Below are 23,518 nucleotides of genomic sequence, written 5' to 3'. Positions count from 1 at the left end.
GTTTCCAAACAAACCATGATAGCCGGCTTCCTGTTGGGATGTCGTAAAACTTAGAGCACGAAAGTTGTTTAACCCAATGAGATCTATAAGTGTACAGAGTTTCATATTATTACATGCAAGTGTCTTTGATTTATGGACAAGTGTTCGAATCCCAGTCCAGGGGGCGCTGTCGGTCCGCCCTGCCACGCCCGGGTACCAGCTTCAGTCCGGCCCTGATGGCCACGGGTTCTGACCCGTGTGCAAAGTTTCAAGAGTTTTAGAGGATGTTAAGGGCCCCAAAAGCCCCCGAAACCTTGATCAACAATAATTAAAAGCTTTGTCACTCAAACAGACACATCCCCCTCCCCCCACAGACACAGAGGTATGCAGAGAGAGGGAGAGAGGGACAGAGATTACTCCAAAACATCCCATTTAAACCAAAATATCTGACTTCCTGTTGTTCGGAACCAAAATCTGTAAATTAGAAAGTTGTCCGGCTTGATCTGAACAATATGCCTACCGAGTTTTAAGATTGCAGGTAAAACTATGAAACTAACCCTCTCACTTTTGTCAAAAGGTGGCGCTACTGAGTCCCTGCACCACGCCCGTTCCTGAAACTTTGCACATGTCTACTGGCTAATATATGTGACATGTCTGTCGAGTTTCATGCAATTTCAAGCATGCTAAGAGTCTCAAAAGCATCAAAAAAGAATTTTAAAGTTTGATGTGTTGCCACGGCAACAGTATCAAAGATATCAAGAATCCATTCACAGGTCTACATCTGGCGTATGTTTACATTATACAGATGAAGTTTGAAACAAATTGGGTTAAAATAAGAGGGTGATTTCGAAGCATTTTGAAAGTGACACACTTCCTGCTGCCAGTTGGTGGCGCTATAACTTTGCCTCACAATAGTCACATCCATGTGATCGGCCTCTTACAGCGAACACACTGCTGAAGTTTCATCAAGATCAGTTAATGTATGCAGAAGTTATAACACACTTCCTGTTTCACGTTTCTCGCCATAATTTCGTTTCCTCGCCACGGCCAAACCGTTCGAGATATCAAAAATCCCCTCGCAATTTTTCATCCTCAATGTCTTGACTTCATGCTGACCGAGTTTCGTGGCATTTCTTTGAATTCTCTAGGAGAAGTACTTTAAATTCCATTGCATGCGTTTTACAAACAACCCTAAATAGCCGACTTCCTGTTGGGCTGGGGTAAAAAGTAAGAGCATGAAGTATATATGAACCGATGAGATCTATATGTGTACCGAGTTTCATATTCTTACATACAAGCGTGTTTGATTTATGGACCAAGTTTTCGGACCCCGTTCCAGGGGGCGCTGTCGAGCCCCCCTGCCACGCCCGGGTACCATCTTCACCCCGACCCTGATGGCCGCGGGTTCTGACCCGCGTGCAAAGTTTCAAGAGTTTTCGTGCACGTTAAGAGCCCCAAAAGTGCCCGAATAGTCGTAAGAAAAATAAAAGAGGAGAAAAAAAAAAAAAAAATATAGCTGCGAGCAGCGATTACGGGCCCAAGCCGGTGGCACCGCAACCCCGTTGCCTTTAGTTACCTAAAGGCACCGGGGTGGCGGTACCACCGGCTTTGGCCCTTCATCGCTGCTCGCAGCTATATTTATATATATATATATATATATATATATATATATATATATAAAGCCGGTGGCACCGCCACCCTGGTGCCTTTAGGGTTATTGTGCACGACGTGCAAAAACGTAACCCTGCTTTGACTGTCGAAAAGAAGTGTGCTGTAGAGCTTGTATCAGTGTGGGCTCTGCAAAAGTGTGCATTGAGGGCACATATCAACCACAAAGTATGCGAGAGCAACCTTCTGAAAGGTCAGGTCTACATCCAGGTCTACATCTGCCGTGTGTTTACATCATAGTAGTGAAGTTTGAAGCAATCAGGTGATTTCAAAGCTTTTTGAAAGTGACAGACTTCCTGCTGCCAGTTGGTGGCGCTATAACCGGGGTGGCGGTGCCGCCGGCTTTGGCCCTTTCATCGCTGCTCGCAGCTATATTTATATATATACACACACAAACACACACACACACACACACACATATATATATATATATATATATATATATATATATATATATACATAAATATATATATATTGTTTTTTTAAGAGACAAGACAGAATATTACTTGCCTGATCTGATTAGAAAAATAGTGTTTGTGTGTGTGTGTGTGTGTGTGTGTGTGTGTGTGTGTGTGTGTGTGTGTGTGTGTGTTTGTGTGTGTGTGTGTGTGTGTGTGGCGTAATTGAACAATGTAGACATAAAAACATACTCCGTCCTTTTGTTCATACAGGACATTATTCAAACTGCAAAGTGTTTACTTATATTTGTGTACACTTGCAATAAAACACAACATTGTGCTTTTGTCAAGCTATAAACTCTTGTCAAACTGTAAACTACAACTGTCACCCAACCAAAATCTCTTACACACACACACACACACACAGTTTAAAAGCAAAAAATATCAAACAATCCTATTTAAAAACAGTCTGTGGGAGCCATCTTTTGGACATTCATCATATCGCATTGGTTTTCATTTCTTGTCATCAAACAGAGCCCTAATCTGTTTATTTTTTCAGTTACACATTCTACATTGATTAAAAAAGAAAAATCAAATGTGTTTTTATTTTATACAGAAATAAATAATCTATCATTCAGATGAGAATAAAGTTAGTGTTAGTTCAAATTTTAAGGAAAACAAATATATGATCTGAAATATAGCACATTCATTTAAAATTCATTCAGGTTCAATTACCAAACATACAATCTTAATGTAATTTAAAGCAAACAATACATTTAAAATATATGGGTTGTATGACTATTTTTTAATATAAAAAGATATATATCCAAAAAGACAAGGCCTAAAGTTTAACAAGGGTTAAACTCTTATCACTGTAACAGACACAATCACACACACAATCACACACACACACACACACACACACAAGTCAAATCACTTACATTTTAGATGCAATATTGACTTTTTTTTCTGTTTCAGCAGCGAAAATAGTTAAACAAAGATCACAGCAGAACCATCGAGCATCTCACAGCAACGTGTTTTCTCATTACTGAATGATTCAGCATTTTGAACGAATCGGTTGACTCAAAGATTCAATGACCAATCAATCCATAAACATCTGTCTCATTCATGAATGACTCAGTCGTTCAAACGAATGAATCAATGACTCGCTCATTAAGACGGTCGCCTGGCGACACCTAATGACGGTTTAGTGTTATGTTTAAAAGTATCATTCTTTCCAACGATTGTTAATTAACTCATATTTGAAACATAAGCTATATTTATATATATACATACATATACACACACATACACAAAAATAAAATAAAAACACATTTGAAACGTGTTTGCTTACTAAATTGTGAGCTGAACGAAAGTTGCAGCAAATATCAGCAACAGGAGTCAAATTTCATTAATCACGAGAGTGAAGAGCTGACTGAAAAGATGATGACGGAATAGGCTATTTTATGTAAAAACGCCTATTTAAGCGAATCTGTCATTGTACTCTTTTATTGTTGTGTTTTCCGTGAAAAATAATAGACGAACTCACAATTCAAGCAATCGGCCCCCGAAATTGCACTAATTTTAGTGACACTAAAAAGTATGCGGCTGCACTGGCATTCATAACGGTGCGCGTCCATGGCGACGAGCGAGCAGAACAGAGCGAACGTTTAGTTAATTTCTACTTCCATAGGAATTCATTCGAGCGCCACCATTTCAATGTCCGTGCGGACGTCCATATTATACTTTCGCTTTCAAGTTAGTGTTTTTAAACCCCCCCAGCGGGAGGTTTACACAATTGGTTTACACAATCACACGTTGATTAACCGGTGGGAAAATATTCCCATAGTAACATCCCTAATATATAAATATATATAAATTCAATAGGCCTACCTGATTTTGAACACAAGAGGGCAGTATAGCACTATATATGATTTGGATTATTATTATTTTTGACTAAACAACCAGGAATAAAATGGGTTTAGTTCTAATATTTATATAATTTTATATAAAAATAAATGGTGTATAATTACATTTTAGAAAGATATGAGACATGCCCTGATTCTTTTTTTGACATTACTTGAATCCCTCAACCATAGCAAAACCGTTTGAGATATTCAATATCTGTTCACAATTTAGCATCTTCAATGTATTTTCATCATGTTGAAAAAGTTTGGCATGAATAAAATAAACTACTTAGGAGGAGTAGCTAAAAACTCAGAATCTGAAATCCACATTCAAACCAAAATATCTGACTTCCTGTTGGTCGTAGCTAATTACGGTAAATTAGAAAGTTGTCCGGCTCGAAGAGTACAATATACATATCGAGTTTCGTTACTGTAGATAAAACTAACCCCCCCACTTTTGTCAAAAGCATTTAGAAAGTGACACACTTCCTGCTGCCAGTTGGTGGCGCTATAACTTTGACTCACAATAGTCACATCCATGTGATCGGCCTCTTACCACGAACACACTGCTGAAGTTTCATCAAGATCAGTTAATGTATGCAGAAGTTATAACACTTCGTGTTTCTCTTTTCTCGCCATAAATTCGTTTCCTCGCCACGGCCAAACCGTTCGAGATATCAAAAATCCGTCCGCAATTTAGCATCTTCAATGTGTTGACCTCAAGCTGACCGAGTTTGGCGGTAAACGGATGCAATCTCTAGGAGAAGTACTTCAAATTCCTGAGCAAGCGTTCTCCAAACAACCCATAATAGCCGACTTTCTGTTGGGCTGGCGTAAAACTTGACCGAGGGTAAGTTGTTCGGCCCGATGAGATCTATATGTGTATTGAGTTTCATATTAATTCATGCAGGCGTGTTTGATCTATGGACCAAGTTTTGGGGACCCCGTTCAAGGGGGCGCTGTTGAGCCCCCCTGCCACGCCCGGGTACCAGCTCCAGCCCGGCCCTGATGGCTGTGGGCGCTGACCTGTGTGCAAAGTTTCAAGAGTTTTCAAGCACGTTAAGGGCCCCAAAAGCCCCTGAAACCTTGAACACCATTAAAATAATAGTCAAATTCCCCAAACCCCCCACACACAGAGAGGGAGGGAGAAAATTCTCCTGAAAATCACATTCAAACCAAAATATCTGACTTTGTGTTGTTCGGAGCTAATGACTGTCAATTAGAAAGTTGTCCGGCTCGAGGAGACGAATATACATACCGATTTTTGTTACTGTAGGTAAAACTAATACCCCATTTTTGACTAAAGGTGGCGCTACTGAGCCCCTCACCACGCCCGTTTCTGAAACTTTGCACGTGTCTACTAGCTAATAAATGTGATCTGTCTGTCGAGTTTCATGCAATTTTAAGCAATTTCAGGCATGCTAAGAGTCTCAAAAGCATCCAAAAAGAATATTAAAGTTTGATGCGTTGCCATGGCAACAGTATCTAAGACATCAATAATCCTTTCACAGGTCTACATCTGGCGAGTGTCTACATTATACACATAAAGTTTGAAGCAAATCGGGTAAAAATAAGAGGGTGATTTCAAAGCATTTTGAAAGTGACACACTTCCTGCTGCCAGTTGGTGGCGCTATAACTTTGACTCACAATAGTCACATCCATGTGATCGGTCTCTTACAGCGAACAGACTGCTGAAGTTTAATCGAGATCAGTCAATGTATGCAGAAGTTATAACACACTTCCTGTTTCTTGTTTCTCGCCATAAATTCGTTTCCTCGCCACGGCCAAAGCGTTCGAGATATCAAAAATCCCCTGGCAATTTTTCATCCTCAGTGTCTTGACTTCATGCTGACCGAGTTTCGTGCCGTGTGTTTGAATTCTCTAGGAGGAGTATTTCGAATTCCTGAGCATGGGTTTTCCAAACAACCCTAAATAGCAGACATCCTGTCGGGCTGGGGTAAAAAATCAGAGCATGAAGTATATATGAACCGATGAGATCTATAAGTGTACCGAGTTTCATATTATTCCATGCAAGCGTGTTTGATTTATGGACCAAGTTTTCGGAGCCCGTTCCAGGGGGCGCTGTCGAGCCCCCCTGCCACGCCCGGGTACCAGCTTCAGCCCGGCTCTGATGGCCGCGGGTTCTGACCAGTGTGCAAAGTTTCAAGAGTTTTCGTGCACGTTAAGAGCCCCAAAAGTGCCCGAATAGTCGATAAAATAATAATAATAATAATAATAATCCTAAGGAAAACAATAGGGCCTTCGCCTTTTCAAGGCTTGGGCCCTAATAATAATAATAATAATAATAATAATAATCCTAAGGAAAACAATAGGGCCTTCGCCTTTTCAAGGCTTGGGCCCTAAATATATATATATATATATATATAAATATAGCTGCGAGCAGCGATTACGGGCCCAAGCCGGTGGCACCGCAACCCCGGTGCCTTTAGTTACCTAAAGGCACCAGGGTGGCGGTGCCGCCGGCTTGGGCCCTTCATCGCTGCTCGCAGCTATATTTATATATATATATATATATATATATATATATATTTATATATATATATATATTTATATATATATATATATATATATATACACTCACCGGCCACTTTATTAGGTACCCCATGCTAGTAACGGGTTGGACCCCCTTTTGCCTTCAGAACTGCCTCAATTCTTCGTGGCATAGATTCAACAAGGTGCTGGAAGCATTCCTCAGGGAGTTTGGTCCATATTGACATGATGGCATCACACAGTTGCCGCAGATTTGTCGGCTGCACATCCATGATGCGAATCTCCCGTTCCACCACATCCCAAAGATGCTCTATTGGGTTGAGATCTGGTGACTGTGGAGGCCATTTTAGTACAGTGAACTCATTGTCATGTTCAAGAAACCAATTTAAAATGATTAGAGCTTTGTGACATGGTGGAAGTAGCCATCAGAGGATGGGTACATGGTGGCCATAAAGGGATGGACATGGTCAGAAACAATGCTCAGGTAGGCCGTGGCATTTAAACGATGCCCAATTGGCACTAAGGGGCCTAAAGTGTGCCAGGAAAACATCCCCCACACCATTACACCACCACCACCAGCCTGCACAGTGGTAACAAGGCATGATGGTTCCATGTTCTCATTCTGTTTACGCCAAATTCTGACTCTAACATCTGAATGTCTCAACAGGAATCGAGACTCATCAGACCAGGCAACATTTTTCCAGTCTTCAACTGTTCAATTTTGGTGAGCTCTTGCAAATTGTAGCCTCTTTTTCCTATTTGTAGTGGAGATGAGTGGTACCCGGTGGAGTCTTCTGCTGTTGTAGCCCATCCGCCTCAAGGTTGTGCGTGTTGTGACTTCACAAATGCTTTGCTGCATACCTCGGTTGTAACGAGTGGTTATTTCAGTCACTGTTGCCCTTCTATCAGCTCGAACCAGTCTGGCCATTCTCCTCTGACCTCTGGCATCAACAAGGCATTTCCGCCCACAGAACTGCCGCTCACTGGATGTTTTTTCTTTTTCGGACCATTCTCTGTAAACCCTAGAGATGGTTGTGCGTGAAAATCCCAGTAGATTAGCAGTTTCTGAAATACTCAGACCAGCCCTTCTGGCACCAACAATCATGCCACGTTCAAAGTCACTCAAATCAACTTTCTTCCCCATACTGATGCTCGGTTTGAACTGCAGGAGATTGTCTTGACCATGTCTACATGCCTAAATGCACTGAGTTGCCGCCATGTGATTGGCTGCTTAGAAATTAAGTGTTAACGAGCAGTTGGACAGGTGTACCTAATAAAGTGGCCGGTGAGTGTATATATATATATATATATATATATATATATATATATATAAAGCCGGTGGCACCGCCACCCTGGTGCCTTTAGGGTTATTGTGCACGACGTGACACAAAATATCTGCTTGCTATCTGCCGAACGGCTCTGGTAGTTTCGCTTCAGCACTGATGATGTTGTAGAAATAGTGCGCTCTGGTTGGTCTGGATTATTCGGGATTTTTTATTTTATACAGAAATAAATTCTTTATAATTCAGATGAGAATAAAGTTAGTGTTGATTAAAATGAAGGAAAACAAATATATTGATCTGAAATATAGCACATTAATTTAAAATTTATTTAGGTTCAATTACCAAACATACAATCTTAATTTAATTTAAAGCAAACAATACATTTAAAATATATGGGTTGTATGCACATTTTTTTTAATAAAAAAAAATATATATCCAAAAAGACAAGGCCTTAAAGGGTTAAACTCTTGTCACTGTAACAGACACATCTCTCTCTCTCACACACACACACACACACACACACACACACACACACGTCAAGTCACTTACATTTTTAGATGCAATATTGAATAAGCAGAAAAATCGGATTTTCTGCTCTGAAAATATAAATAAGCAAAAAAATTGAATAAGCACTTTGAATATTCTAAACAGAATAAGCACTAGTCGCTAATGAATAAGTACTAGTACTTAATGGAATAGATACTAGTATCTAAAAAATAAGTACTAGTAGCATGAAAATAGAGACTAGTAGGTTAAAATGATTAAATGTTAAAACGGCTTGCCATATTGGTTCAGAGAGAGAGAAAGAGAAAATGACCTTTTAGATACTAGTACCTATTAATAGATACTAGTATTTATTCAATAAATACTAGTACTAAGTCATTAGATACTAGTACCTATTAAATAGATACCAGTACTTATTCATTAGCTACTAATACGTATTCAAAAGAATATCTAAAGAATAAGCACTAGTATCTAAAGAATAGGCACTAGTACTAAAGAATAAGCACTAGTCGCTAATGAATAAGTACCAGTACTTAATGGAATAGATACTAGTATCTAAAAATAAGTACTAGTAGCATGAAAATAGAGACTAGTAGGTTAAAATGATTAAATGTTATAGCGGCTTGCCATATTGGCTCAGAGAGAGAGAGAGAGAAAATGACCCTATTCAAACCACAATATCTGACTTTCTGAGGGTCGGAGCTAATTACTTTAAATTAGAAAGTTGTTTGGCTTGAGGAGAAGAATATACACGCTGAGTTTTGTAACTGTAGATAAAACTAACCCCCCCACTTTTGTCAAAAGCATTTAGAAAGTGACACACTTCCTGCTGCCAGTTGGTGGCGCTATAACTTTGACTCACAATAGTCACATCCATGTGATCGGCCTCTTACAGCGAACATACTGTTGAAGTTTCATCAAGATCAGTTAATGTATGCAGAAGTTATAACACACTTCCTGTTTCCATTATTCGCCATAAATTTGTTTCCTCGCCACGGCCAAACCGTTCGAGATATGAAAAATCCCCTGGCAATTTTTCATCCTCAATGTCTTGACATCATGCTGACCGAGTTTCCTTGCGATTGGTTGAATTCTCTAGGAGGAGTATATCGAATTCCAGGGGCATACGCTTCCAAACAAACCATAATAGCCGACTTCCTGTTGGGCTGGGGTAAAAAGTAAAAGTACAAAGGATATATGAACCGATGAGATCTATATGTGTACCGAGTTTCATATTATTACATGGAAGCGTGTTTGATTTATGGACCAAGTTTTCGGACCCCGTTCCAGGGGGCGCTGTCGAGCCCCCCTGCCACGCCCGGGTACCAGCTTCAGCCCGGCCCTGATGGCCGCGGGTTCTGACCAGTGTGCAAAGTTTCAAGAGTTTTCGTGCACGTTAAGAGCCCCAAAAGTGCCCGAATAGTCGATAAAATAATAATAATAATAATAATAATAATAATCCTAAGGAAAACAATAGGGCCTTCGCCTTTTCAAGGCTTGGGCCCTAATAATAATAATAATAATAATAATAATAATCCTAAGGAAAACAATAGGGCCTTCGCCTTTTCAAGGCTTGGGCCCTAATAATAATAATCCTAAGGAAAACAATAGGGCCTTCGCCTTTTCAAGGCTTGGGCCCTAATAATAATAAATAATCCTTAGGAAAACAATAGGGCCTTCGCCTTTTCAAGGCTTGGGCCCTAAAAATACTCTATAATTTCTGGTCATACAGAAAAGAATAATACATCATTCGCAACTACTTTTATTTGTCCAAACTCACATAACAAGAAAACGTTGTGCTTTTGTAAAATAAAATAAAACAATCAGTCGCGCTTTCATGATCTCCGTGAACTGGAGCGCGTCTCATAAATTAACTGAAACAAAATATACCCTAAAGCTTGAAATGTTCACTTTTAAACGAACAATTAAAATGCCTCGTTATTTATTATCATTAGCCTATAAATCATGGTTCCAGAGACATGGCTCTTCTCATTCAGCATTGCGGGAAAAATATAATTTCCAGGTTAATCTGGCCTTAGAAAACCAGTAAAATCGACATTTGTCCCATAGTAATTTGTGAATATTTTAAATGTTTAATAAAGGGGCAAAAAGTCTTCTTTTTTTTTTTTTTGCACAGCATTTGTGTAGCCTACAGTTGTTCAACTTTGGCTTTTAAAAATACAACAACCTTTCATTTTTAGTTTTTCAATTACGGGTTAAAAAAAAGAAAAACAAATGGACGCAAAAGTAGGCTACCTTATATTATTAAATATTTAAAATAATGTATTTGTAGAAAGGTTTGATAGTCAATCAAAATACTAGTAAAATCAAAGACTTTAATCTAAAAAACTATCACTAAACTATCTTTAGTTTAATAGTCTGTGTAAATTTGCATCCATTCGTTTTTAATTTTTTAACCCGTAATTGAAAAACGAAAAATGAACGGTTTTAAAAGGCATAGTTGAACACCAACATTTGAATTTGAACTGTAGGCTACACACCAAATGCTGCACCAAAAATGCTGTCGTCACCGGCGCGCAATGAATTATGGGGTAGGATCAGGGTAGGATAGGCCGCTAAGTGTCCATTTATGTATCCTTCCTTTCACGGGGAAACGAAGGGTGCATTTGGCGTCGCTTTTGAATCAGGGTAGCCTTCGTCGCGCCGCGATGACGCAACCGGCCTTCGAATACGGCCTTCGAAGGATGCGGAATTGAATTGGGACAGCCTTCATCGCGCCGCGGTGACGCAATCGGCCTTCAAATGCGTCCTTCGAAGATGCAGCCTTTGAATTGGGACAGCCTTCGTCGCGCCGCTGTGACGCAATCGGCCTTCAAATGCGGCCTTCACATTGGGACACAGCTATGGAGTAGTGAATCCCAGTGGCGCAACGAGATAAGTGACAGGCATCTGATCCAGAGATAGTGGGTGTCGAGTACTTTAGAAAAATTGTATGGAATATTGTGTCATTTTGATTTCTTTATTATTGAAGCGTTGTACTAATCTTTCTCTTGGATTAGAAATAAGTATGTTTTTGTTCATTCTGTGGTCATTCTCATCGGAACTTGAATTTATTGATTAAATGTAAGAATTTTACATAAAATATGATGCATGTATCTAATAAGGTTAGACAAACCCTTATAAAAGGTAAAAATGCCCTTGAAATAGTTGTTCTATCACTACTGCACTACTATATTCATATCACTACTGTGAATATTAAGAATATGAAAAGCTTCGGGAGTCGGCTGTCCACGACAGGCCTAAACCAGCCAAGGTACAAAAAACACACAGCATAAAAAATCAACTAATGTTTTTTTTGGTCAATATCACAAACCCCCTAGTGTAACACTACTAATCAAAGATCATCAGCTTGAATATCATGCTGGGAATACAGCTCTTTAACAGACAGAGAACACACTAACTATAGATAACAAGCCTATTCCCAGTGCCATTCTCTGATTGTGGTTAATGTGCAGATGGCAGTTTCAGAGACTCACTTAAAAGGTGCTTCTCCTGCTCAGTGTGGTCGGAGGTGTCCGTGTAGAACGAGATGTCATGATAACTGCCATTCTCTCCTGTGGGTGACATTGAAACACCATCAAGTCAAAGCTGGAAACACCTATTATGCTTCACACAGTTGCCTGCGAATCAATTGTCTTGGCAATCTCTTCTATGCTATTACAGCCTACAAGTTCAAGGCATACAATATAATTTAAAGGATTATTTTCGTAAAAGGAAAAGCAGCATTTGTGTAAGAGGGAAGACATCATTGTTACACTCAAAAAAATGATATGTTGGCTTTACTTAACTTTTTTTTGTAAACAGGTTCCACCGGTTCCACATAACTATGTTTCGTTAAACAAACATAATATGTTCATGTAACTTCAACATCATGGAATTTGGTCATTTTAAGCGACCCAATTAAACTCTGAGCTAATGAGTTAATTAAGTGAATAATTGAGTGATGATTGAGCATTATTGAAGACACCTGATGTTAACAAGCAGAATCTCTGAAGGAGAAAACCGGAATGTTTAAGTCACCATTATGGAGATAAGTATTTGTTTTAGTTGGGCTCTTGACCATTAACTTATTAACTTTAGATTTTGTTTGGTTGTTGTACATGAGTTATAACAGCCGGAAGAACATTAAACAAAGGTCATCTGATGGTATTGGTTGTGTTTTAACATAATAATTATTTCACAATCATTTGACCTGAGTCACTGAACTTATATTAAACCGAATTTCTGAGTTAAGTTTACCTTATGGATAATAACAGCACTATCATTGTAGAGCATACTATTTTTAGATTTTTCAATGAAATTCAAATAACCAAATCAAGAAATAAAAAAGAAACTTCCTAAAAAATATTTAGAGTAGGCACACACAGACATCAAGAATCAGCATATGAATCTCAGCAATGGTGACAAACAGATCATAAGCTCATTATTTATTCATGCAGCAATGCATGATAGGAGCCATGAATGAGTTTTGATTGGTGGCACCCAGAATGCACTACAACATGTTTATAATTGTCACCATTGGTGAGATTTACAGGCTGATTCTTGATGTCTGTGTGTGTCTACTAAAGATATTTTTTAGGAAGTTTCTTTTTTATTTATTGATTTGATCATTTGAATTTCATTGAAAAGTAAAAAAAAAAAATAGTATGCTCTACAATGACAGTGCTGTTATTATCCATAAGGTAAACTTAACTCAGAAATTCGGTTTAATATAAGTTCAGTGACTCAGGTCAAATGATTGTGAAATAATGATTATGTTAAAACACAACCAATACCATCAGATGACCTTTGTTTATTGTTCATCCGGCTGTTATAACTCATGTACAGCAACCAAAAAATCTAAAGTTAATAAGTTAATGGTCAAGAGCCCAACTAAAACAAATACTTATCTCCATAATGGTGACTTAAACATTCCGGTTTTCTCATTCAGAGATTCTGCTTGTTAACATCAGGTGTCTTCAATAATGCTCAATCATCACTCAATTATTCACTTAATTATCTCATTAGCTCAGAGTTTAATTGGGTCGCTTAAAATGACCAAATTCCATGATGTTGAAGTTACATGAACATATTATGTTTGTTTAACGAAACATAGTTATGTGGAACCGGTGGAACCTGTTTACAAAAAAAAGTTAAGTAAAGCCAACATATCATTTTTTTGAGTGACAGCAATTAGAATTAAATGTAAAACACTCTTTTCATACGTCAGATTTAGTAACTGTCATCACAACGTGTGTAACATTAAACATTTACACTTCTGTGATGAACTGCTTCTCTTTTTAATAGTCTCTCGTGCCATGAAACCTCTACAGAATTGGATGAGACATTAATTATGTACATAATGGAGCCTCCGCCAGTGATGAGGACTGTATCTGTGAACATTTGAGAAATTACTTTCTTTGCCGCCAGTAGAACCATTTGCCAGTTTATATGCTGCGATTAAAATGAGATAATAATAAAAAAAACTTTAATCTAATGAGGCACATGAAATGACTAGCTAAACAGTAAGAGAAAGGAGTTGTGGTGACACATATATATATATATATATATATATATATATATATATATATATATGAAATGTGTTACACACATTAAATGCAACTATATGCTAGACTCATTAATATGGCCATGAACAAATGTAATACTCAGTATTTAGCCTAAAGTAAATGTATATTCATATGTGTATATCTGTGTAAAGTGAGAAATGAGTCTGGATATAGACATTATTGAAAGAATATAAATGTGTGCAGCAGCTGCACAATAAAATCGGACATAAAATGGGCTTAAGTTGTGTGTGTTGAGCATCTTACCTTCATAAATCCTCCAGAGTCCGGAGTGAGAGCTGCTGTATTCCAGGCTGGAGTTCGTCCCTTTATCCACATCTATAATGTACCAGTAATCAGTGGCGATGGACACGGCGAGCAGGATGAAACTGAGCAGCCCACACAGACCCGCACTGACTACCACTGTCCCAAAGTTCATTTTCATCAGCGCTCGAATCCCTCTTATGATTCAGTGAATTTGAGCACCTGTAACTGCCATTTAGTTCCTCTAAAGCCCAGAGTGTTTCGTTCAGACACAGTAAAGCACATCATTCTGTCTTTTTTATTCCAGTTGTGTCCAGGGTGAAGGAAGAATCAGCTCTCACCACATGCTGGATGAAAAAACTCTGTGATTTTCCTCAGCATCTCTCCTGCACAGCTGTATATGGAGTGAGAGCGGAAGCCTCTGAACACTGCATCTATATGATTCTCTCACCTCAGTTTCAGCTGCGATCACTCACTGTGGTTCATTTGCTCACCTCAGCGACAAGGTTGTTTCTTCTCCATGTTGTGTAAATAGATTACTCTGTATATAGTGGCCTGTATCTTTTGTTAACCTGGCTTGATTTTGTCAGGAGAGAGAACATTCCTCATTTCAACAGGTGAGAAAAAATGCACGCAAAAAATAATATCTATTTTTTTCATTTCCAGTACTGATATCGTACTCGGTTACTATCGTAACCTCGGTTCCCTGAGAGTAGGGAACGAGTATTGCGTAGCTATACGCAGTGGGGAAACTCCTTTCCTCGGATTTATTGAAGCTTATATGTAAAACGCATTGCAACTGCACAGTGAGCACAGAGACTGACTGACTCACTGATTGGCTGTGCTGCAGCAACTGCATATCCAATGGCGAAGGCGCCTCTGACGTGTGCACCAATCAGCTATCAGCGCGTAGACACCAGCCTATAAAGGGAACCCAAATTCGCCTTTATAGCTGGTTTAAATCGACTGAAGCGACAACTTGCCATGTTACTACTTGTTACCAGGCTACCCAATACTCGTTCACTAATCTCAGGGAACCGAGGTTACGATAGTAACCAAGTATGTTCCCTTTCGAGAACAGTCACTTCGTATTGTGCAGCTATACGCAGTGGGGACGCAATGTAAAACACTGCACCATAAGTAACTGGCTGCAACTGAAGCCCAGGACCTCTGGGCTCACAGAAACAAGCCAGAATTCACATATACTGTATATGACACCGTCGGATCTAAATCATATATATAGTGATGTCACTAAGCTCGTACCCCAAAATAATATACTAATAGACCGGATACCCTCGGGTCTGATTATATATATGGGCAAAAAACAGCCAAAGCTGGTTTATAGCTAGGGATAGTTTGCTTATTAACAGTGACCTGACACATAGACGAGACCGGACCTCGCCGAGTCTAATCATACAGAAAGGACCTTCGCCTGCAGGGAAGGGACCTCCATATTATAGAACCTCACAAATGTGGAGGGCGAGGACCAATCGGCCGTCGCACAAATGTCCTGAATATGAAACCAAGAGGACCACGCCCATGACGAGGCCATACCTCTAGTCGAATGGGCTCTAGTGCCTATAGGGCAAACCTGACCCACCGAGGCGTATGCCAAAGAGATGGCATCCACTATCCATCTGGACAACCTATGCTTCGTGACTGGAGATCCTTTGGATCGGCCACCGAAGCAGACAAAGAGCTGTTCTGACTGTCCATAGGATGCAGAGCGCTCCAAATAGACCTTCAAAGCTCTAACAGGGCAAAGTAGATTAGCCTCCCCATCCTCACCGGAAGGGGGAGAGCTAATAGTGTAATAACCTGTGCTCTAAACGGTGTTGAGAGCACCTTAGGGACATAGCCATGTCTAGGTTTGAGAGTAAATTTGGAGTTACCTATATTCCAAACTCCAAACTTGAGGGGCTCACAGAGAGCGCCTGCAGATCTCCCACTCGCTTGATGGACGCCAGTGCCAGCAGGAGAGCAGTCTTTAGAGAAAGTGGTTTAAGATAAACCGACTGAAGCGGCTCAAATGGAGGACCCTTCAGGGCCCCAAGGACCGTGGAGAGGTCCCAAGATGGTACAGAAGGAGGCCTGGAAGGGTTCATCCTCCTGGCCCCCTTAGAGAACCGTATGACCAAGTAATTTCTTCCTAGTGATTGGCCAGCCACTGTAGCATGATAAGCTGCTATGGCTGCCACATATACTTTGAGTGTGGACGGGGAATGACCCGCGTCTAACAACTCTTGTAGGAAGGAGAGAATCACTGATACCTCTCATGACTGAGGTTCAAAGTGTCTAACATAGCACCAGCCGGAGAACACTGACCATTTTAGGGCATAGAGACGCCTGGTAGACGGGGCTCTAGCCTCAATAATCGTGTTCATGACCTTCACAGGAAGGTTGAGGGGCTTTCGCCTTTCGCCTGTGTGAGGAGATCTCTCCTCAGTGGGACAGGCCATGAGACTTTGTCCACCATCTGAACCAGCTCTGGAAACCACGGTCTGGACTTCCAGAGGGGGGCCACTAGGAGGACTGGGTATCCCAGTTCCCTGACCCAGTTTGATGACCTAGGGGATGCACGGGCTGGCAATCGGCGTTTGAGCCAGTGCTGAAGCGGGTGCATATGCAGTAGTCCCATATTGAGTACTGGCGATGCGGCTGCCATGAGACAGAGAGTTTTCTGAAACTTTCTGAGGGGTATGCGCACACCTGCTTTGAAGGAGGCTCTTAGCTGTTGTATAGTATACATAGATACATATAGATATAGTTTTATATAGATATGTTGTATAGTATACATAGATAATAATGGTGTCACCGAAATTAAGTCACAATCTCAAACTTCGAATTAAAAAATGGAATCGTCGATGCTACCACGCCCCCATGTCACGTCCGGTCGGGTAGCCAAGCGGAAAAAAACACGCGTGTTGAAATGCTGCGAGTCAACCTCCTCTAACTTAGCTACAGCCAGTCAAAAGATAGCATGGCAACTGCAGATGCAGGTGGAAATCCGGGTGCATATGCAGTAATCCCATATTGAGTACTGGCGATGCGGCTGCCATGAGACCGAAAAGTCTAGTCTAAAAATGGCATAGCAACCTGTGCTTTAAAAAAAAAAAAACAGTAAAAATCGAGAATAGAATCGAACCGTGACCTTAGAATAGAAAATTAAATCGAATCGAAGATTTGGAAAATCGTGACACCCCTAATAGTTACATATAGATACATAGTCGTAGAGTCGATAACTGTGCCCAGAAAGATCACAGTCTGGCTAGGGGTTAGTTTGCTCTTGGACAAATTGATTTTGAGCCCCAGGCATTCGAAATGGCCGAGGATCAAATCTCTGTGCATCAATAGTTCGGCTCGCGACTGCGCAAGAACCAGCCAGTCATCGAGATAATTCAGCATGTGCACTCCCCAGAGTCTCAGGGGAGAAAGGGCCGTGTCCATGCACTTCGTAAATGTACGGGTGCTAGGGACATACCGAACGGCAGAACTGTCTATTGATAAGAGTGCCCCTCGAAGGCGAATCTCAAGAATGGCCTGTGATGGGGGCTATCTGGATGTGAAAGTATGTGTCTTTCAGATCCACAGTGAAAAACCAATCCCCTGGGCGAACTTGTGCGAGGATTTGTCTGATAGTCAACATTCTGAACGTCTGTCTCATGAGAGCTTTGTTCAGATGCCTTAAAGGGTTAGTTCACCCAAAAATGAAAATTATGTCATTAATGACTCACCCTCATGTCGTTCCAAGCCCGTAAGACCTCCGTTCATCTTCGGAACACAGTTTAAGATATTTTAGATTTAGTCCGAGACTTTTCTGTCCCTCCATTGAAAATGTGTACGGTATACTGTCCTTGCCCAGAAAGAAAATAAAGACATCAAAGTAGTCCATGTGACATCAGTGGGTTAGTTAGAATGTTTTGAAGCATCGAAAATACATTTTGGTCCAAAAATAACAAAAACGTCTCGGTTACGTATGGTAACCCTCGTTCCCTGAGTAGGGAACGGAGACGTCTCGTCGGAGGAGTTTCCAACGAATTGGGATCACGCTAGGGAGACCAATTGCCTTCGAGTGAATTAAAACAAGCCAATGAATATTGGCATGCAAGACTTGCATTCCGCGCCCCGCCTGCCAGTGCGGGTATAAAGCGGAAGCGAGCGCACACACATATGCTTTACGCTGAGGAGCCGGACGGTGTCCAGTCCTCCGCGAAGGTACATCAAGCATGGCGACGGGACGAGACGTCTCCGTTCCCTACTCAGGGACCGAGACGTTCCCTTTCGTTAGGGAACTCCTAAGTCTTATCGGAGGAGTTTCCAACGAATTGGGATCCCTAATAAAACGCCATGGTGCTGGCCCCTTCCAGCGCCCAGCCTAGCTACCCGCCTAAGCAGTTTCTAAGTTTCTTTACGGCGGGAGCTAGCTAGGAAGAGTCACACTGCTGTTCCGCAAGACCCGCTCAGTGGACTTTGGATAACACTGGGGAAGCGTGCCCTGTAGGAGGGGACGCTGCGGAGCCCCTGCCCGCCTGAAGGGAGGCACTGGAATAAACGTATGTACTAACCCGTAGGGTAGTGAAACATACGGCAGTCCTTGAGGTAGTCCCAGCCCGAGGGGTGGGAGCGTACTCAGCAAGGACGACAGAACGGGTCTGTCGAGGGGAAGACACGGAGCTAACCCGGAGGGTAGCTGGAACGTGGAAAAAATGGGTCACCGAAGGGACCACTGTAAGGCCACCCAGTCTAATAACAACTCACACGAGAGGTAGTAGACCTGGCGCCGGGCGATCCGCCTCGCCTGGCGCCAGAGGGGTGATGGAGGAACTCACGAGGTTAACCGTTTGTTGGGGAACCAACGGAGCGAAAAAGACGCACGTATCCGGCCCCTGGGGCGGGAATGGCGTAGCAAGCCGACATACCTAATTCCTCGCGCTACTGGCTGTAGCGAGTACACGGGAGGAAACCGGTACAACACGGAGGCTATAAAATCTAGCGAACGTGTTAGGTGTCGCCCAGCCCGCAGCTCTACAGATGTCTTTTTTTTTTTTTTTTTGCCCGACCACCACCCCCCCGTCTTCGGAGGTCAACTTTATTTTTATTCATATAATGGTTTTAGAGAAAATGTCAACGTTGAGGGATATATAACGTAGAGTCATAATATAGAGACAGGGAGGTACACATACAAACGGTCAGATAGACACACGGCCAGACGGACAAACAAGCAGATAGACAGACAAACAGACAAAGCTAATATATTTTGGGGGGGGGGGGGGGGGGGGTAAAAGGGAAAGCACGTGGTTTACATTAACTGTTGAATTTGTAAAAAAGTTATGAGGGGATTCCAGGTTTCTTTAAAGGCAGATATATTGTTCTTTTTATGAGCTATGGTTTCTTCTGTCAAAATAAAGTCTGTAATTAAATTAATCCAGTGGGTGAAATGGTAAGATGATTTCGATTTCCAGTTTTGAAAGATTATTTTTTTAGCGACTGCTAGAGAAACAAGGACTGGGGTTTTGTATTTGGAAGGGATAGAGCTATCTGAAGTATCTCCTAGGAGACAGAGTGCAGCCGATAGTGGGACTTACCCACCTTCACCACGTATTTGAAAATCACAAATTTATGCCCTTCACCTCAATTATCCAGAAATTCGGGATCGGGAGAGACCAATTCCTCCACTATCAACAGCTTAAGTTTTTAATTCAAAATAAAATAACTTTAACTAACACCCTACAGCCTTCTAAAATCAGTGAACAGTTATTAGAAATAGTCAACCACCCAATAAAACTTATATCCAAAATCTATAGTTTCATCGCTACATCTAACCCCACAATAACCCTGCCAAAGGGGAAGTGGGAAAGCGATCTCACGCTACATCCCGACTCGGTATTCTGGACACAGATCTGCAGAAATACCTTCATTATGACCACCAACACCAATCTACAACTCATACAATATAAAACTATTCACAGAACCCACATCACTCAGAGCAAACTATTCAAAATGGGATTTTCTGACACAGACATCTGCTTACAGTGCACCTCTGGGAGCACAGACACCTATTTTCATGCCACCTGGCTTTGCCAGCCTGTTCACTCTCTCTGGACCACATTAACTAATACACTATCCTCGATCCTGGACTGCAGAGTCCCACTATCAGCTCTACAGATGTCTGTCAGCGAGGCGCCTTGAGCCAAAGCCCAGGAAGCGGCAACACCTCTAGTAGAGTGAGCGCGCAACCTGGGAGGACAAGGCTCACCCAGAGACTCATACGCTCTGGTGATAGCATCCACTAGCCAGTGGGCTAACCTCTGCTTGGAGACGGCCTTCCCCTTCTGCTGGCCTCCGAAACAGACGAAGAGCTGATCTGAGGTTCTGAAGTTTTGTGTTCTGTCGATATAAACCCGCAGAGTGTGGACAGGACAGAGAAAAGCTAGGGCTGGGTCTGCCTCCTCCAGGGGCAGCGCTTGCAGGTTCACTACCTGGTCCGCAAAGGGAGTGGTAGGAACCTTGGGCACATATCCAAGCCGGGGTGTCAATACAACGTGAGAAAAGGCCGGCCCAAACTCCAGGCACGATTCGTCGACCGAAAATGCTTGCAGATCCCCGACCCTCTTGAAAGAAGCCAATGCTAACAGGAGCGCTGTCTTAATGGACAGGATATTCAGCTCTACTGTCGACAGAGGCTCAAAAGGAGGACTTTGAAGAGCTCTAAGTACCAGAGCCAGGTCCCAAGAGGGTACAGAGTGCAAAACACGAGGTGGATTTAACCTCCTAGCACCCTTAAGGAATCTGATGATCAGGTCGTGCCTTCCCAAAGACTTACCTTCTACTGCATCGTGATGTGCGGCTACCGCGGCGACATACACTTTGAGGGTGGAGGGAGACAGCCTTCGCTCCAACCCATCTTGCAGGAAGTAAAGCACGACTCTGACCGAGCAAGTTCGGGGGTCCTCCTGACGGGAGGAGCACCATTCGACGAACAGGTTCCACTTTAGCGCATAGAGGCGCCTCGTAGAGGGGGCTCTAGCGGAAGTGATGGTGTCTACCACTGCCTGTGGTAGACCACCTAGAACCTCCGCGTCCTGTCCAGGGACCAGACATGGAGTCTCCAGAGGTCTGGACACGGGTGCCAAAGAGTGCCCCGTCTCTGAGAAAGCAGGTCCTTCCTCAGAGGAATGGGCTAAGGAGGTGCTGTCGCGAGGAGCATAAGTTCTGGGAACCAGGTCCGGTTGGGCCAATACAGCGCAACTAGCAAGACCTGCTGTGCGAGAAGGCTCACTGGGGGAAACGCCTATTTGCGAAGGCCCCGGGGCCAGCTGTGCGCCAGTGCATCTGTACCGAGAGACCCTTCGGTCAGAGAATAAAACCACTTGCAATGGGTCGTGTCCGGAGAGGCAAACAGATCTACCTGAGGGCCCCGAAGATTCCCCAAATCAGCTGGACCGCCTGGGGATGGAGTCGCCATTCTCCCGGAAGAGGCGGCCGCCGTGAGAGCTCGTCGGCTGCACGGTTGAGCACACCCGGGATGTGAATGGCCCGAAGCGACCTCAGATGCTTCTGACTCCATAGGAGGAGATGGCAGGCGAGTCGCGACATACGACGGGAGCATAGACCACCTTGATGGTTGATGTACGCAACGGTCGCAGTGCTGTCCGTACGGACCAGTACATGCTTGTGCAGAAGGCCCCTTGAGGCGGCACAAGGCCAAGCGTACTGCTTGCAACTCTAGGCAGTTGATGTGCCAATGCAGTTGAGGCCCCGTCCACAGACCTGAAACTGCATGCCCGTTGTACGTGGCCCCCCATCCGTTGGCAGAGGCATCTGTGAAAACCACAGCGTGCCTGGACACCTGGACTAAGGGCACTCCTCTCTTTTTCGGCCCGTAGAAATGCAGGGTACGACCAAGGACCGAAGGTATGGCGACAGTGCGGGGTAATGTTGACCCGGAACGTGCCGCTCTGCCACGCCCATCTCGGGACTCGATCGTGAAGCCAGCGCTGAAGCGGTCTCATATGCAGCAGGCCGAGCGGCGTTACCGAGGCTGCCATATGCCCCAGGAGCCTCTGAAACTGTTTCAGTGGAACCGCTGACCTGCCCTGAAAAGACTTGAGGCAGTTGAGCACTGACTGGACGCGCTCCTCTGTGAGGCGGGCAATCTGGCCGACCGAGTCCAACTCCATGCCGAGATAAGAGATCCTCTGCGTGGGGCAGAGTTTGCTCTTGTCCCGGTTGACCTGAAGTCCCAGACGGCTGAGGTGCCGGAGCACCATGTCCCTGTGTTCGCACAACATATCTCGCGAGTGAGCTATTATAAGTCAGTCGTTGAGATAGTTGAGAATGCAAATGCCATGTTCTCTCATGGGAACAATGGCCGCCTCCACGACTTTCGTGAAGACGCGGGGCGACACGGCCAAGCCGAAGGGTAGGACCTTGTATTGATATGCCCGACCCTCGAACGCAAACCGAAGAAACGGTCTGTGTCAAAGCAGAATCGAGACATGAAAGTACGTGTCCTTCAGGTCGATTGCTGCAAACCAATCCTGGGGACGGATGCACTCGAAGATGCATTTCTGCGTAAGCATCTTGAACGGGAGCTTGTGAAGGGCCCGATTCACGGTCTCGGAAGCGCCAGGCTTCGAGAGACTGAACCAACGAGCCCACTCGGACCACCGGCGTACCCGCGGAGGGGTAGCGAGGTGGAAGGCAGGGACCCGCACTCGGAGGCATTGCTGCGGCCGAAGGTGGGGTCTGTGTGTGTGGTGCAACACTTACCTGCCTCCACCGGGGGCAAACAGCAGGGAAGGCCCATCTTTCTCTGGGGCGTTCGACTGCTGACTGTCCCGAGGCAGGAGGGGAAATGAGGAGCGAGGCTGGGGGGCGTCGAGTCCTGGCTTAGGCGCCTCCTTGCCCGGCGACAGATGAAAGTGACGAGGCCGTAGCAGCGACACTGGCATCTGAGCTCCTTGGCCAGCGACAGACGAGAGCGACGAGGCCATAGCGGCGTCACTGTCATTCTCACCCTCTAGGAGGGGAAACCAGGAGCGAGGCCCGGGGGCGTCGAGTCCTGGCTTCCACGCCTCCTTGGCCAGCGACAGACAAGAGTGACGAGGCCGTAGCGGCGTCACTGCCATCTGAGTGCTGGAAGAGGGGGGAAGGAGTGGCGAGGCATGGGAGCGTCGCTCACTGCAGTCCCCTCTTGTAACACAGAGATGGAAGAAATTGCTCCACAGTATTGAAAATGAGGTACCACTGGACTCGGGGAGCCAGCAGCGGAACAGAAACTGAACAAATTCTCCACCCGGCCCTCCTCCGGGGGCGGGAGAGGTGAGGACCCAGCTAGCAGGGAACGTTCTCAGAACATTGGCTAACATTCCCTATTTGGTTAATGTTTTTAACGTTTTAACTGTAACATTATGAGGATGTTTTGGGAAAGTTGTTG

General features: G+C 43.3%; 1 protein-coding gene across 1 annotated transcript in view; it reads right to left on the bottom strand.

The window, feature by feature from the left end:
- LOC130095241 (transmembrane protein 235) overlaps window positions 1-14,710 on the bottom strand; it is a 67,588-nt gene extending 52,878 nt beyond the window's left edge. The window contains exons 1-2 of the mRNA XM_056261926.1: window positions 14,083-14,710; window positions 11,749-11,826 (exon numbers count right to left, since the gene is read on the bottom strand). Of these exons, the coding sequence (XP_056117901.1) occupies window positions 11,749-11,826; window positions 14,083-14,260 (256 nt within the window). The 5' untranslated portion in view covers window positions 14,261-14,710. The remainder of the gene's footprint in view (window positions 1-11,748; window positions 11,827-14,082) is intronic.
- Between the last annotated feature and the right edge of the window lie 8,808 nt (window positions 14,711-23,518).

The sequence above is a fragment of the Rhinichthys klamathensis genome, unplaced genomic scaffold, assembly GCF_029890125.1.
Source record: "Rhinichthys klamathensis goyatoka isolate OS25496 unplaced genomic scaffold, OSU_Roscu_1.1 h1tg000189l_1, whole genome shotgun sequence".
NCBI classification, from domain to species: domain Eukaryota; kingdom Metazoa; phylum Chordata; class Actinopteri; order Cypriniformes; family Leuciscidae; genus Rhinichthys; species Rhinichthys klamathensis.
This window is presented reverse-complemented; position numbering and strand designations above follow the sequence as displayed.